Source organism: Trachurus trachurus, assembly GCF_905171665.1.
Source record: "Trachurus trachurus genome assembly, chromosome: 7".
Lineage (NCBI taxonomy): Eukaryota > Metazoa > Chordata > Actinopteri > Carangiformes > Carangidae > Trachurus > Trachurus trachurus.
The window spans coordinates 1,073,100-1,088,191 of NC_139901.1; the positions used below are offsets into that span (position 1 = coordinate 1,073,100).

General features: G+C 45.6%; 1 protein-coding gene across 1 annotated transcript; it reads right to left on the bottom strand.

Annotated features, from left to right (window-relative positions):
• Positions 1–1,343: 1,343 nt before the first annotated feature.
• LOC310988895 (leucine-rich repeat neuronal protein 1) lies at positions 1,344–14,957 on the bottom strand (the record flags this gene model as incomplete). The annotated part of the gene is made up of 14 exons (XM_083975699.1): positions 14,843–14,957; positions 11,186–11,352; positions 10,240–10,385; positions 10,048–10,149; positions 9,719–9,903; positions 7,835–8,077; positions 7,637–7,759; positions 7,345–7,467; positions 6,661–7,084; positions 6,439–6,568; positions 3,824–3,996; positions 2,734–2,892; positions 1,788–1,946; positions 1,344–1,745 (listed from the first exon to the last, which is right to left on the bottom strand). Exons 2-14 carry the CDS (start codon positions 11,265–11,267, stop codon positions 1,344–1,346), a joined length of 2,451 nt encoding a protein of 816 aa, XP_083831825.1. The 5' UTR covers positions 11,268–11,352; positions 14,843–14,957.
• Between the last annotated feature and the right edge of the window lie 135 nt (positions 14,958–15,092).

Consider the following 15,092-nt stretch of genomic DNA (forward strand, 5'->3'; position numbering starts at 1 on the left):
AGGACCAGCAGACTGAGGACCTGCAGACTGAGGACCAGCAGACTGAGGACCAGCAGACTGAGGACCAGCAGACTGAGGACCAACAGACTGAGGACCTGCAGAATGAGGACCAGCAGAATGAGGACCAGTACACCTGCAGACTGCTGAAGACGTGTTGTGTGTTGAGGAAAGTCTCCGAGGTGTGATGTTTGTTGGATGTTGGGGCAGCAGCTGATGGTTCAGGCAGAACAAGCTCAGAGTGATATTCAGGTGAATACGGGACCTTTAAGTGCAACTGTGAGGATGTATAAAGTATATTTTCCTGTGCTCAGTGTCAGTGCTGCATTCAGGTTCATCACATGAACTAAATTACAATAATCAGATTTCTCCAACAGTACAGCTACTGCCCATGTGCTTGACAGGAAGGGAAGAACGGAGAGGAAAGAAGAAAGGCAGGAAGGAAAGGAGGAAGGTAAGAAGGATGAAAAGAAGAAGGAGACGAGATCTGAAAGTAGAAAACATCTGGACTAACAGGTCGGCAGTTCAACTGCTCTGAGTCCCGCTTGAGAAAGAATTGTCCCGTCGAGACCCACTGACCCTCAGTGTGAGAAACAGACCTGTGGGAAAACAGATCCACCTCAGTCTCTGTCTCTGTCTCTGTCCAGTCTCTCCTCTGGACGTCCTGCTGCTCCCTCAGAGAGCAGTCTCTGAGAAACTGAGTTTGATTGAAACACAGTGAAACAGAAACAAACTGGTTTTTTTTAAACATATTTAAGCCCATTAACCACAAAACATTCAAATCTCTCTCTCTAATGTGTGATTGATGCTTGGTCTCTGCCTGTCAGTCCTGTGATAGACTGAGACCTCACCTCTGCCCACAGACAGCTGGGAGTGGGACTGGCTCCAGTATGTAGCTAGACGGTAAATGGGCCGCAGTATTAAAGCACTTTTCTAGTCTTAATAACCACTCAGAGTGCTTTACAATACCTGCCCCATTCACACATCACAGCCATGGACGCAGACTGGAGGAGGTGGAGATGGAACCATTGACCGTCTGATTAATGGACGACTACCACAGAGCTGCAGTGAAACTACCAATCAGCGGCCAGGAAGAAGGTTTGTGATGAATGGGCTAAAACAAGACCAAAACACCAGAATGCTCCTTTAAGGATCTGATGGGTCGGTGATGGGAGCAGTTTTCTCCTCCCTCTCTTCCTTCAGCAGTTTGTTTTTACCCTCCTGTTTGTCTGTCAGGCTCCTCGGTGAGTCACATGACCTCTCTCTTTGATTTCATCCATCGTGCCCCCCCCCCCCCCCCCCCCCCCCCCCACTGTGAATGTCTTTTTCTTCCCCCCATCCACCAGCTACCACATGTACGTCTTTGTCGTGTCAATTTGACTCCCCCCTGCCTCCTCCCCCCTCTGACCTCCCCCCTCCTCCTCCTCCTCCTTCTCGTCTTTGTCCTTCTCCGCCTCGCTCTCCCACAGCGTGATGAGTGGCGGGTACAGCTCGTTCAGGGGGATGGACGTGGCGTGCTGCATGTATTTCTTCAGCGAGTGGCCGCAGGACTTGTGCTGCTGCACGCGGCGGCCCATGTAGACCACCAGCAGAGCCATGATGGACAGAGCGAACATGGAGCCCATGACGGCCGCCAACGCCACGCTGCTGCGACGAGACGCCACCAGCTCCACGGAGAAGCCCGCCTCCTTCGTGGTGATGTTCAGACAAGAGGTGTGGATGGGAGCAGAGGGGGAGGAAGGGGAGGAGGAGGAGGAGGAGGAGGAGGAGGAGGAGGAGGAGGAGGAGGAGGAGGAGGAGGAGGAGGGAGAAACGGGGGTGGGTAAGGAGCTAGGAGAGGAGGATGGGGACGTGGGGGAGGAAGGAGACGAGGAGACGGTGAGGCAGACGTGGTACTCTGTGGCAGGAAGGAGGTGAGTCAGATTATACTCCTGAACATCCACAGGGACCTGGGCAGAGAAACAAGGACAGTCAGTCAGACCTGAGACAGTTGAGTCTCCCACTGTCATTAAAGGTACATTGTGTAAGAATTCCTCCCATCTAGTGGTGCGGTTGTATATGTCAAGCAACTCAGTCATATTTTTCATGCTGCATTCACGTGAAATCGGTTACATGGCAGACGGACGACAGCCGCTGCAGGTAACGGCTTAAACAAGCCTCTATGTAAACAAGTGGTCCGTCAGCACGAGGCAAAACAATACACGTGACAATATGTTGTCATGGCGATGTGGTATTGTTGACCTGACTCACGTTTTACCGGCTTTCTCTGGACTTCTGTGACTAAAATGACATCTGGTTTGTTACCGACTGTTTCTCCGACTGCACCTGAATGCAGCATTCAGGTGCAGTCCTCACAGTCCTCACTGCGTTACCGCGGTGACTTTTCACAGACGCCACCTCCACCGGAGCCGACAGCTCCGGTGTCTCCGGTGTCCGGCTGAGTTTCCGTGGTTTCCTACCGTCACGCTGCCACTGAACGTAAAAACATGGAGACACCACATGGCAGCAGCACCGAGCTTCCATGGAGATATGAATGATATGAACGGCTCATTCAGAGCTGAAAGGAACACTTCACTTTGTTGATGGGGGGGATTACTGGTTAATGAAAAACGTACTTTTGAACGAAATAATCGATTTTCGTGAATAGATAACAGGAGAACTTACACAATGTCCCTTTAAAGACAGTGAACTCACCACAAACATTCAGAGAGGTAGACAAGTAGTAGATGTGCTCACCTTAGCAGTGTAGCTGATCTGAGGGTTGTCTATGTGCACGGTGGCGCTGGTCCACCGGGGCAGAGGGAGGGGGGCGTCCTGCTGGCTCTGACCCAGAGATGAGGCTCCTCGGCTGGGATACAACTTCCACTCCAATACCACCGACTGGGCGTGAACCACCTGTACAGGAAACACAACAATCCGCAGAGTTTTTTTACAAAGTTGTTTTACAAATGCAGAGACTGCTTGCCGAAAAACTGCCCCTGACGGGAACGCGCATCAGCGGTTTTGCATGACTTTACCTCAAACACAACTCTGTCTCATCAAGTTCTGTTATTATCTCATAGCGTGGTGAATGTGCAGGTCACAACTTGTCCACCAGAGCGTTGTGGAGTTGTTGGATTGTGTATTTGATGAGTTTGATGAGGCAAACCAAGAAATCCCATGAGCCTCCGTAACGTAGCTCTGAGCAGCTCGCGGCTCTGCTCCGCCGTTCTAAAAATAGCTTGCACCGACAATTAAAGGTAACGAACCTACTGCTATGACTATAGGGATTATAGGGACTATAGGGATTATTAACTTTGTGACATGCCAGGCTACAAGATGAGACTGTTGTTCACTCATGACGGACAAATATATGGACACATGTGCAGACACACACGTAATCTGTATTGTCTAGAGCTAGACTTCAGCTCTGTATACTACCTACTGCTGTAACATGTTATGTCAAAATGTCATAAGTAAAAGAAAATGTTATGTCAAAATGTAAAAAGCAAAAGAAAAGATTATGATAAAGATTTTTATTCTGTGGGTAATGGGGGCGGGACTAGATAAGCTTTTGCTTCTTCCGCTTTCCCTTTCGGCCATGTGTATTGTATTATTTGAACTAAGATGAAGTGTGATGATGATGATTTAATTGACATGCCCGAAATAAACAAATAAATGCAAAAAAATTATGGCAATGTGCCAATTTGCCAATATGTTGAACTATCCCTTTAAAGGACTAGAAATGAGTCGGAAGATGATGACAGAAGTATTCTAACCATGCATCAAGAACATATTATATACATAAAGATATTAAAGTATATGAGTGTTGAAGCAGCTTCTGTACCTTAGCCAGAACCACCAGAGAAGCTCCAGAGCTGGAGGAGCTCCCCGTCCAGGACTGCTCTCTGCTGGACCCTTCTTCTGACCACCAGCTCACAAACCCCTGAGAGTCCACAAACACTGAGACGCTCTTCGTATCTGCTCCCTCCATGTTCCATGCTACGCAGGTGTACACACCTGAGACAAGGCAAGGCAATTTTATTTGTATAGCCCGTTTTTACAAACAGTTTGTCTCAAAGGGCTTCACATAACATCACAACAACATCCTCTGTCCTTAGACCCTCACATCCACTGAGGAAAAACTCCATGGAAAACCCTTTTAACAGGGAAAAATTGTAGAAAGCTCAGGGTGAGCAACAGAGGAGGGATCCCTCACCCAGGACCAGAGATGGACAGAGTACTCCACCCCAGTACTTGAGTAAGAGTACAAATACTACTGGTCAAAATTTACTCCGTTACAAGTAAAAGTAGCTCAGTCGACATGTTACTCCAGTAAGAGTAAAAAAGTACTTGTTTTTAAAGGTACTTAAGTATCCAAAAGTAAGAGTAAGAGTAAATTTCTTATTTTTCACATCAATGAATGACTCTAATTGTTTCTAAATGAATGTAAGGAGCTTTTAACTCTTGTTAGTGAGAATGAACTCTTTGAAAGCAGCTGCACTGATGTGCTGCTTTTAGGGGTTAGGGATTCCTTCTTTGACAAACACAGCTTGTGTCCAATAGGATTTTAGAAAAAAAAGAGAAGAAAAAATAAAGGGCAGACCTGAAAGTAACCAGTACTTTTCAGCCTTCCTAGAAATTAACTTGAGTAAAAGTAAAAATATTTGTCTTGGAAATGTATTCAAGTAAGAGTCATAAGTACCAAAGAAATCTAATACTCAAGTGTCCACCACTGCCCAGGACGGACAGACGTGACATAGATGTTGTTACAGACAAGAAAACAGTTTATTATGTTCACACCAAAAGCTTCCAAAGCGTCAAAAACGCCGGAAGTCAATTCATTTTCAATGAGAGCCCGGCGACACTGAGCGTCCAAAGCGTCAACAGGCGTTGCCGCGCTTCCAAAGCTTCCAAAGCGTCACCAGACGAGAAGTTGAGCCAGGTTTAACTTTAGGGTAATGAGCTATGACGCGGTTAAGCGGCAACCGGCGGCAGCCTGTCAGAATAGAGATGTCCATCGGCTGCCTTTTTTTTCTTTTTTTTGTATTTCGGCTCCCCAATGACCAGCGCGATCGAACTTTGACGTCAGTCACCTGACGAGCGGCCAAAGCAGCTGAAAATATTTGCGTTTTTTTTTTTTTTTACTTTTCACGGCATTGTTTTGCGGCGTGATGGATCCCCAGTGTGTCGAGGTGCGCTGATATTTTCATTTCGCCACGATGACTCAAACCCCCTCTGAATCTCCTTGGTGCTGTAGACTGCAATCAATGTCTGCACCTCATCGTCGCTCCATTTGTGTACATCTTCCTGCTGTTTTCTTGTTGTTTACAGCGGTGTCTGCTAGGCTAATGCTCCCCTTCTGCTCCCCCTTTTTAAAATGCCAGTTGGTTGTTTTGGTGCTTTCTGGTAGCGTCAGAGCCTGCTCTAGCTTTAGCCAATCAGCGCCGGGTTAACCTCGAGCCCCACCCAGGAGCTTTTCAGGGCCGAACGGAGTACCTACCCTGGAGTAGGTACTCCGTTGGCCCCCGTAAAAGTTCCTGTAAATGGCCCTGTGGGGGAGGTTCCTGCAGTGGAAACACGCACCAACGGGGCTGGCCCCGTAAAATTACCCCGAAGTTCCTGCAGTGGAAACACGGCTATAGAAATGTTAACAAGAGTTGATGGAGGCAGATTCTGGAGGGAGGAAAGGCAGGGAGAGCAGTGGATGGAAGAATGGTTCATGGGCAGGAAGGGCAAGACAGAGGGGCAATGTTCCCTCTCATTTTCAAAACTCCTGAGCAGAAATTCAACTCCCCTGATGACCTGCTTGAGTGACTGTGAGCGAAAGTTCAACCATACACAGTACGTCCACATGCTGGTGCTATGGCCTCACCTCTCCAACTCCAAATATCAATACTATTGGCTATTACTATAATGATTAATAACAGATTATTTTGACAACATTACCTAGGCTACTCCATATCTAGGTCAGTTACAGTTAATGATAACAAAATACTATATTGTTTTGGCAAAATAGATTTTGCATGTATTGCCATATGAACAATATGAAACAAAATAACTACATCAAGTTGGTGTCATCAACTCTTGGCACAGAAGCATTCTTGATATGAACAGTAATAATAATTCTCAAGCAAAAACTTACATCATAGTTGCACTACAGACCACGGTTTAGGTCATAAATTTCACAATTTGAAGCGCACATTAGGGAGAAATAAACAGTAAACTAGTCAGGGATATTTGAGTGTGCAACTTTTTTTGTCTTCTAGGCAAAGAGGTGGGGAGCAGTGTGCAATTGCACAGTAAAACACCTTAGAGGGAACAGTGCAGAGGGGTAGTTTCAGTTAAAATGATGCACAGATGTTGTGAAATTCTTTTCTCAGCGTCTCAGAGCTCCTGTATAAACTCTGATTTGACTTTGACAGACCTCAGATCTTAGAGCTGGATGTGAACCAGACTTACCTGCATCTGATGGCTCAGCATGTTCGATCACCAACGCTCCAGGGTCTGACATACGGTGTTTCTTCTTCTTCCTGCTTAGGCCACGCCCCTCCTCTGAAATGATTGGTGCAGCCACTGCCTCAGAGCTCACCTGACCAAGAGAGTTGATTATAATATTACAGTACAGTAATAGACAGCACAGTCACATATTATACATGTAGATACGGTTCAGAGCCCACTCACCTTGTCTCCAGTTGGTGTTACCCAGTAGAACTGCGGGGCGGGGTCAGCATCTGCCCAGCACTCCAGTGTGATTGGCTGCCCTGCGCTGACGTTCATGACTGGTGGGAAGGAGTGAGGAGAGATGTGAGGCAGGCAGCTGTTAGCCCCACCTCCGCCAACAGCGCCCCATCCTACCGCCACCACCTCCTGTAGCTCTCGACCAACCAGGTGAGGCGGGGAGGAGCAGAGCGTGACGGACGGCTCCAGTAGCTTGAGATGTGATTGGTTGCCGAGGTGAGGCCCCCAGGAGGAGAGGCAATCACACCGCAGGGGATTGGAATGAAGGGACACCTCCTCAATAGAAGGGAGGGAGGAGAGGAGGTCTCCAGAGAGGAGGCTAAGCTGGTTACTATGGAGGAGCAGAGTCCTGAGGGAGGACAGGTCACTGAGGGAAGGCAAGGACAGGAGAGGAGAGGAGAGGAGAGGAGAGGAGAGGAGAGGAGAGGAGGGGAGGGGAGGGGAGAGGAGAGGAGAGGAGAGGAGAGGAGAGGAGAGGAGAGGAGAGGAGAGGAGAGGAGAGGAGAGGAGACAGAAAGAGGTAGAGGAAAAAAAATTAAACAGATTTGTTAATATGTGGAATTTGCACAAAACTTTGAAACAAAGAAGATTGGAAAACAGGAACTTCTATCATGTGACCATGTTCACCTGAAGGCCTGTGGGTCGATGTACGACAGCCAGGGATTGTTGCAGAGGTCAAGTTTGGTGAGTTCTGGAAGGTTCTGGAATGCTGCTCGTTCCACCATCAGCAGCTCCTCCATGTTGTTCAGGCTGATCACAAACACAGGCAACATTATTCTAACACACAACCTGAAGAATCTGCACATAACACTCAAATAACACAACATCACAGAGAGGAGGACACACCAACACAACTCAGGAGGAACGTTTGTCAGTAGCTGGTTCCTCCTTCAGTCCAGTATCAGGTTCTCAGACTGACCTGAGCTCCTCCAGGTGCTGGAGGTTCTGAAAGTCTCCCTGCTGGATTCGGCTGATTGGGTTGCGGTTCAGGTCCAGGAACTTCAGGTTAGGGAGGACACTTAGGGCATCCCGAGGAACAGACCTGCGGGAGAATAACAGGAGATCAGCATCACCCAGAACAATGAGTAAACACTGAGGGCAGTGTGTATGTCCCCACCTGAGCCGATTGTCGCAGAACGAGAGGCTCTCCAGGTAGTCCAGACCCAAGAAGGCAGCAGAAGGGATGGAGGCCAGTCCCATTCCAGCCAGCACCAGGCTGTGGAGGCGGGATAGAGGTAGGAAGTTCTTCTCCTCCAGACCCAGGATGGGGTTCTCCCCGATCATCAAGATCTCAAGGGATGGCAGAGACTGAAACCAGCGGCTGTCAATGGCCACCAACCGGTTGGAGTTGAGGTGGAGTCTACAAGATGGAGAAAAGACCGGGTCAGTTATCAGAAAACTCAAAAACCTGCAACTTGAAAAACTGAGAAGAACTCCATTCATGAAAGGCCACATAAAGACCAGTCACATGAAATGTTGACCAGCTCAGGACATTTGGAGATCTTTAGAGCCTCTAGAGCAGTGGTCACCAACCTTTCTAAGCCCAAGATCTACCTACTGAAGCAAGGCTTTTTATCTAGTTGAATTGTCATTGAATTATATCACGTCACTTTGGCCCAGCTTTCAACTACCTGTAATGCCATCACTTCTGTAAGAGCCCAATTGTTTATTTTCTGGGTGTTGTGCATGTTTGTGCAGATAGGTGCAGTATCCGTGTAGTTCAGCTCTATATTCATATATATTCATGTGGGGCATTATGGCTGGGGGAGTGGTGGTCTCTGACCGTGTCATGGTGTTTAGTGTTACAGGTCAGAGTCTCAAACATAAGTTCTGAATGGAAAAGCTGGATCGCCTAACTCGAACATCAATCAGGAATGATGTGTTTCTGAATTCATTTTTCGGTTATTTTCGGGAGCTACAGGGAAAGTCTCCAAGATTGACCAGACGATCGCAGTGGACAGGTTGGCGACCACTGCTCTAGAGTTTCTTTTTTTTTTATATATATTTGTTTTTTATTAACAGAATCTCTTACAGGATGTTTATAGCAAGCATCTACAGTTTGTTACAATGAGATCGTATTTTACAGAGAGAACATACTGTACATAATCTTACAAATACACCACAAGGATGATTTCTAAACATCAGATGAGATAATAAGAAAAGAAAAAAATAAATAAAATAAAATAAAATCTAAACAAAATAAAAAATATCACATGAACCTTTCCCAACCCACCCCCCACCCTCTTTGCTCTAGAGTTTCTTGAGATGATTCTTGTGGTAAACAAGGAGGTTCTAAAAGTCCTGTAGGTGGTTTTAGTCACCGTTTGACTTTGAGTCCTCCATGGCTTCTCTGAGTTACAGGGGGTCTCGGCGTAGCAGTGCATGTCCATATAACGGTTGCAGATGGATACCAACTGTCTTCATAACAAAAAGACACACCAAAAAACATCCAAATACCTCCATGCTGCTCGTATGTAATGTCCGTCTTGTATTGAAGCCCCAAAATTCAAAATTGTCCCGAAAAAAATCGTCAAATTTGGACGAACCAGGGTCTGTCCTCTTCCCAGTTCGTCCAAATTTGACGAACCGGGAAGAGGAGCTTCGAGAAGCTTCCGCTACAAAACAAGCTTGAAATATAGACTTATTTAATTTTTTTCGGGACAATTTCGCATTTCGGGGCTTCAATACAAGACGGACATTACATACGAGCAGCATGGAGGTATTTGGATGTTTTTTGGTGTGTCTTTTTGTTACGAAGACAGTTGGTATCCATCTGCAACCGTTATATGGACATGCACTGCTACGCCGAGACCCCCTGTAACTCAGAGAAGCCACGGAGGACTCTGAAACTTCTCCCAGCCCTTAGTCCACATGAGGGGGAGGAGATAATGAGTGAAATTTCAATCAACTATCCCTTTAAGAACAGCAAAAGTATTCTAAGTGTGATTTAGGTGATTCTCCTGGTCCTTAAGAGATGTCAGCAAGACGAAGAAGAAGTTACCGTATCAGATTGGTGAGGCCAGCAAAGGCTTGGGGTCCAATGGAAGAGATGCGGTTGTGGTTGATGTAAAGCTCCTCTAGACTGGACAGGTTCCTCAGACTGAAGTCCTCCAACTCCTCTATGTGGTTCTCCTCCACGTACAGAGTGACCAGCCGGCCCAGAGAGGACAGGCCCATGGAGCTCACCTGGACAGACAGAAACCACCTGAAGCTGCTTTGGTGCTCAGGGGGTTGTTATGGTGATACGGACAAGAAACAAAGACCTCTGTGTGTGTGTGTGTGTGTGTGTGTGTGTGTGTGTGTGTGTGTGTGTGTGTGTGTGTGTGTTACCTGGGTGAAGTGGTTCTGTGACAGGTCGAGCTCTGTCAGGTTGGTCAGACTCTGTAGTTCAGTAGTGATGGATGAGATGTTGTTACTCTGCAGCAGCAGCACCTGCAACACAACAACAGCACATGTTCACAGTGCGTTCACATCCACAACATGGCCTCACCTACACCATGTCACCTGTGATGTCACCGTTACCTGTGTGTCCCATGAAATGTTGGCTGGAACTCGCCGCAGATGGAGTTCATTACAATCCACCGTCTTGGCCTGGTGATACATAGACTGAGATGTGTACCACGGCCGCGTCTCACACACACACTGCAGAGGACACAGCACAGCGCCACCTACAGGACACAACACACACCAAACCTCAGTTCAAATTTGCAAAAATTTGCATAAATTCCACCATTTTGACGGCACATGTATAAAGGTGCTGTGGTGGTACCAGCTTGAAAATTGGAATGAGTTGACTCCATCGGTCACTTTTCAAGATAGCCACATCCTTAGTAGAGCAGGTATGAGCAAACAGTGCATAATCCAATTACATATGGCTAATTTGCATACATACAACACCTGATAGCCTAAATGGGTTCCATTCAGACCTTAATATTACGTTTTTTAGCTGTAATATGTTAACAAGACTGAACAAGACATTTTCACCTGCTATACCCAATGTTTGAACAGGTGTTGGTATGTATGCAAATTAGACATACGTAATGTCATACCTGCTCTACTAAGGATGTGACTATCTTGAAAAATTGCAGTCATCTTGAAATTTAAAGTGATTTCTTGTCGGCTGACCGATGGAGTCAACTCATTTCAATTTTCAAGCTGGTACCACCACAGCACCTTTACATGTGCCGTCAAAACGGTGTAATTTTTGCAAATGTATGCAAATTTGCTCATGTTAACAAACAATTTCAAAAAACTAATTAATAGGCGTATAAATGGGATATATTTGGGTCTTTCCGAAACTTTCCCCTGATGGGATTCTTCAGGGCTGTTTTCCCCTCACTCAGGACATGTTGAGGATACAAAATCAGTTGAGTTTGCTTCTGTTGCAATTTGTTCAACCTTTTTTCATAAAATGGCTGGACTATATAAAATATATCAGGAGTTAGTGTTGTTGTTTGTTTTTTTTTACCTTGGCTGGTCATGCCCAGCCCAGCACACACTGATGATGTCATGAGGCAGAGGAGGAGTACGGAAAGAACTGCACATCCCATGGTGCACTGGGCTGGGGGAAGTGATGGCTGAATGAAGACAACAACTTGCCTCCAGATGGTCAGAGGGAGGCGTCCACATCCACAGCTGGATGGAAACACAGAGGTGGGCGGAGTTAAAGTCAGCTGTTTATTCATTCCTTTATCTGTTCAGGGAAGATGACACTGATGATCACTGGTTAGTGAAGTGAGGTGGCGAGGTCAGGCTGAGGTCATGGTTGGGGTTAGAATCAGTCTCCAGGAAATGAATAGAAGTCAATAGAAAGCCCTGTGAAGTGATGTAAACAGTGTGTAGCCTGTGTGTGTTTCAGAACAAGGATGTTGATGACTGGTGGACTGAGAGAGAGACCGAGGCAGAGAGAGAGGAGGAGAGCTAGAGGATCCACTGATGTGATGATGTTTGTCACCGGGTCGCCTGTAGGCCTACTCTACACACACACACACACACATCCTTGTAAATCTATCTTTGTGAGGACATGCCATTGACATAATGTATTCCCTAGCCCCTTACCCTAACCTTAACCATCCAAAACAAATGCCTAAACTTAACCATCACTCTTAATCTAACTTAAACCTAATTATAACCTAAAGTCTTAACCCTCAAACAGCCCTTGGAAAAAGTGAGGACCGGCCAAAATGTCCTCACTTCCCAAAAATGTCCTCACACTGTTGGTTAAAAACTCGTTCCAGTCCTCACAATGTAGCATGTACAAGAACACACACACACACACACACACACACACACACACACACACACACACACACACACACACACACACACACACACACACACACACACACACACACACACACACACACACACACGCTTAATGGAAGCAGACAGTCGTGTTGTTGTTGTTGTTGTTGTTGGGGATTTCCACATACATTCAGGAAACAGGGGCACCTTGCCTCTGGTGCCATGGCAACCAGCCAGCAAGTGACACAGGAGGATAAGTGGTTGGAAGCACCTCTGAGCTGCTCTCTGATTGGAGCATTCACTCTCACACATCACACAACACACCAACTGTACACAGTGTGTTCATTTATTACTGTAGTAGTGAGAGGGAAATATTGTACTTTCTTTTTTATCTTTCCGTATTATTTAATAGTTACTTTGCACATTAAGATCAAAATGATGTGATTATTGATTCTTTAGATCGGCTATATGTATCTGCTAGTTCAGCCTGAAGCAGCTGCAACATTAAAGAGATGAACACATTAATGAACCAACTACATAAATCCAACTTTTACTTCTGCTACTTAAAAATAAATACACTTTGATGTTTCCTCTTTTAGACTTCAGTAAGATGCTTTACTTTGTAGTATTTTAAGTTTTATACTAATAAGAAATTAAAATGTTTAACATCTAACTTCACACAGACACATCAGATGGCTGTTTATTTTAATGTTTAGTCTGGTTTCTGCTCTGAACAACCTTCATTCTCCACTGTGAACACAAGTCAGCCTAAAACCTGCTTGATAATCAGCGCAGAGTCTGGATTAAGACGCAGCAACTGTTTTATTTATTTGTTTCTAACAGCGGGGGGAGGGGAGGGCGACTTCTCTGTCATTGGCCGAGCCGCAGGTTAAACCTGTGCTGTGACGTGACCACTGAAAGCTCCCAGCTGTGCCTTCGGGTTCAGTCTGCAGAGGTAAACCCGCTGCACACGGGGATGCCTCCTCTCCTCCACTCTGACACAGTTCCACTGAACACAGATGTGCCTCGGAGAGCAGCGTTCTCATCTTTTCAACATCTGGATTAAAACCTCCTCCACAGATTTCACTTTGTCTCTGAGCTGTTTACAGATCACATATCTGATCCCCGCGCTCGGATGAGAGACTCACTCTGTCTGGAACAGACGCTGACCTACACGTGACGCCGGGACGTCGGACTTTATGGCCACATTTGTCCCAGTACAGGCGCATCTAGTTTCCCAGGTGGACCCTGAACGCAACAGTCATCCAGCTCTCTGATCCTCCTTCTTCTTGTTAACGACAGGCTGAAGGAGGGTTCACATCTCCGCTCCAACATCTGAACACATCTCCCCCTCCTCCCCCTGCTGCTGCTGCTGAGCAGATGGAATATTGATGAGTGGATATTAATTATTTAACAAGCTGCGAGTGCCTTGTTAAGTGTCCTGCTGCAGAGGATGTGATTGGAGGAGTGAAGGAGACACTGGTTAATTAACTCTGACACACACACACACACACACACACACACACACACACACACACACACACACACACACACACACACAGGTGGGAGGGGGCATAAATATAGAACAAACCGACCCACAATGCTAACGAGCTCAGGCTTTGCAGTCAGAACAACAACAACAAGACTCCGACAGGAAGCAGCTTCACATCTGTTTGTTTCCAGCACGAGAAGATGAATAATTTCACAATACGACAAACTGTTGACGGCTGCCAAATGAAACCGTAAAAGTTGTGTAGACGTGTCAGAGCAGAATCATCTGAAGGTTTGTGTTGTGGACAAACTGCAGTTTCAGCCCACAATCAGTGAGTCACAGACACGAGGCTCTGCTTTAGTCTCATCAACACCACAGTCAAGAGCATTATGGCAGTAAAATCAAACCTGTGAAGTTTGAAGTCAGACAGATAACTAGACACAAGAAGTAACGACTGTTGAAATCTTAATCTGACTGAGATTAGTGACGACCTTGAACGCTTCGTCTCCGGCCGTTGACAACCTGACTGCTGGCTGATCAGACTGCTTTCTGCTGCTTCTAATGTTCCTGCATCTGTGTGTGTTGTCACATCAGCAGTCCCATTTAATCTAAGAAACAAAATGGAAACATCATAATACATCCCAAAGAAAATGAATGACTTTGGACTTCTACATAAGAGGATGAGTGCACTGTGTTGGAAAATGTGAAACCACCATCAATTGGAGTGTGGAAAAGGGAACTGATGATAAATCCTGAGGTGGAGAGGTTATTATATGTTGTTGAATAAATGATGCTATATCCAAACCACAGGAGCTGCAGTGGTATTAATAAAGATAAAATATGTCACAACATCATTGTGAATTGTAAAGACCACAAGTGTTGTGTTTCAACAGAGAAGAGAGGAGAGGACAACCAATCCTATTCTCAAGACGTAAAGTATATGTTATATAGATAACATGAAAGTACTGATGCTGCTTTTTATTTAGTTTGATTTTATTACTTTGATATTTTTTATATTACTTTGAGATTTGTATCTAATGCTTCATATATTTGTTTTCATAAATTCATAATCCTATAATTATTATTGGTAGCCTATTATTCATGTTATTCTGTTTGTCTGTGTGAACATTTGACTTTATGAGGGAATATACTATATATTTGTACAATGATGTGTATGTTCTGATATAAACTTGAAATTTCAATTAAAAAAGGAGGGTTGGAGAATTTTGTTTTTCTAATCTACAAAATCATGTGAAGTTTAGAACTAAGACGACACCTGACAGTCCAGCTGACTATGAAACAGTAAAACATCACAGCTCACCTGCTGAGGTAACATCAGTACAGCTGTGCTGAAGGTGAAGGAGAACAGTGAGTCTGTAACCTGCTCACCTGTCACCTGCTGTGTTTCCGTCAGTCAGGTGAGCTGTGACAGGAGGAATCAGACTGCTCCCACCACACCTTCTGTTTCAGAACTGAGGCTCCACTGCTATAGAACTGATTCCAGACCAGTCTACCAGTCCCAGGGTCAGCCCACAGTGAGTCATGTAACACAACACAGAATGACTGAATATACAAAGAGACTGAAAACAGTGAAAACTCCAACTCTGACTTCCCATGCACTGCAAAAAACTTTCCAAGA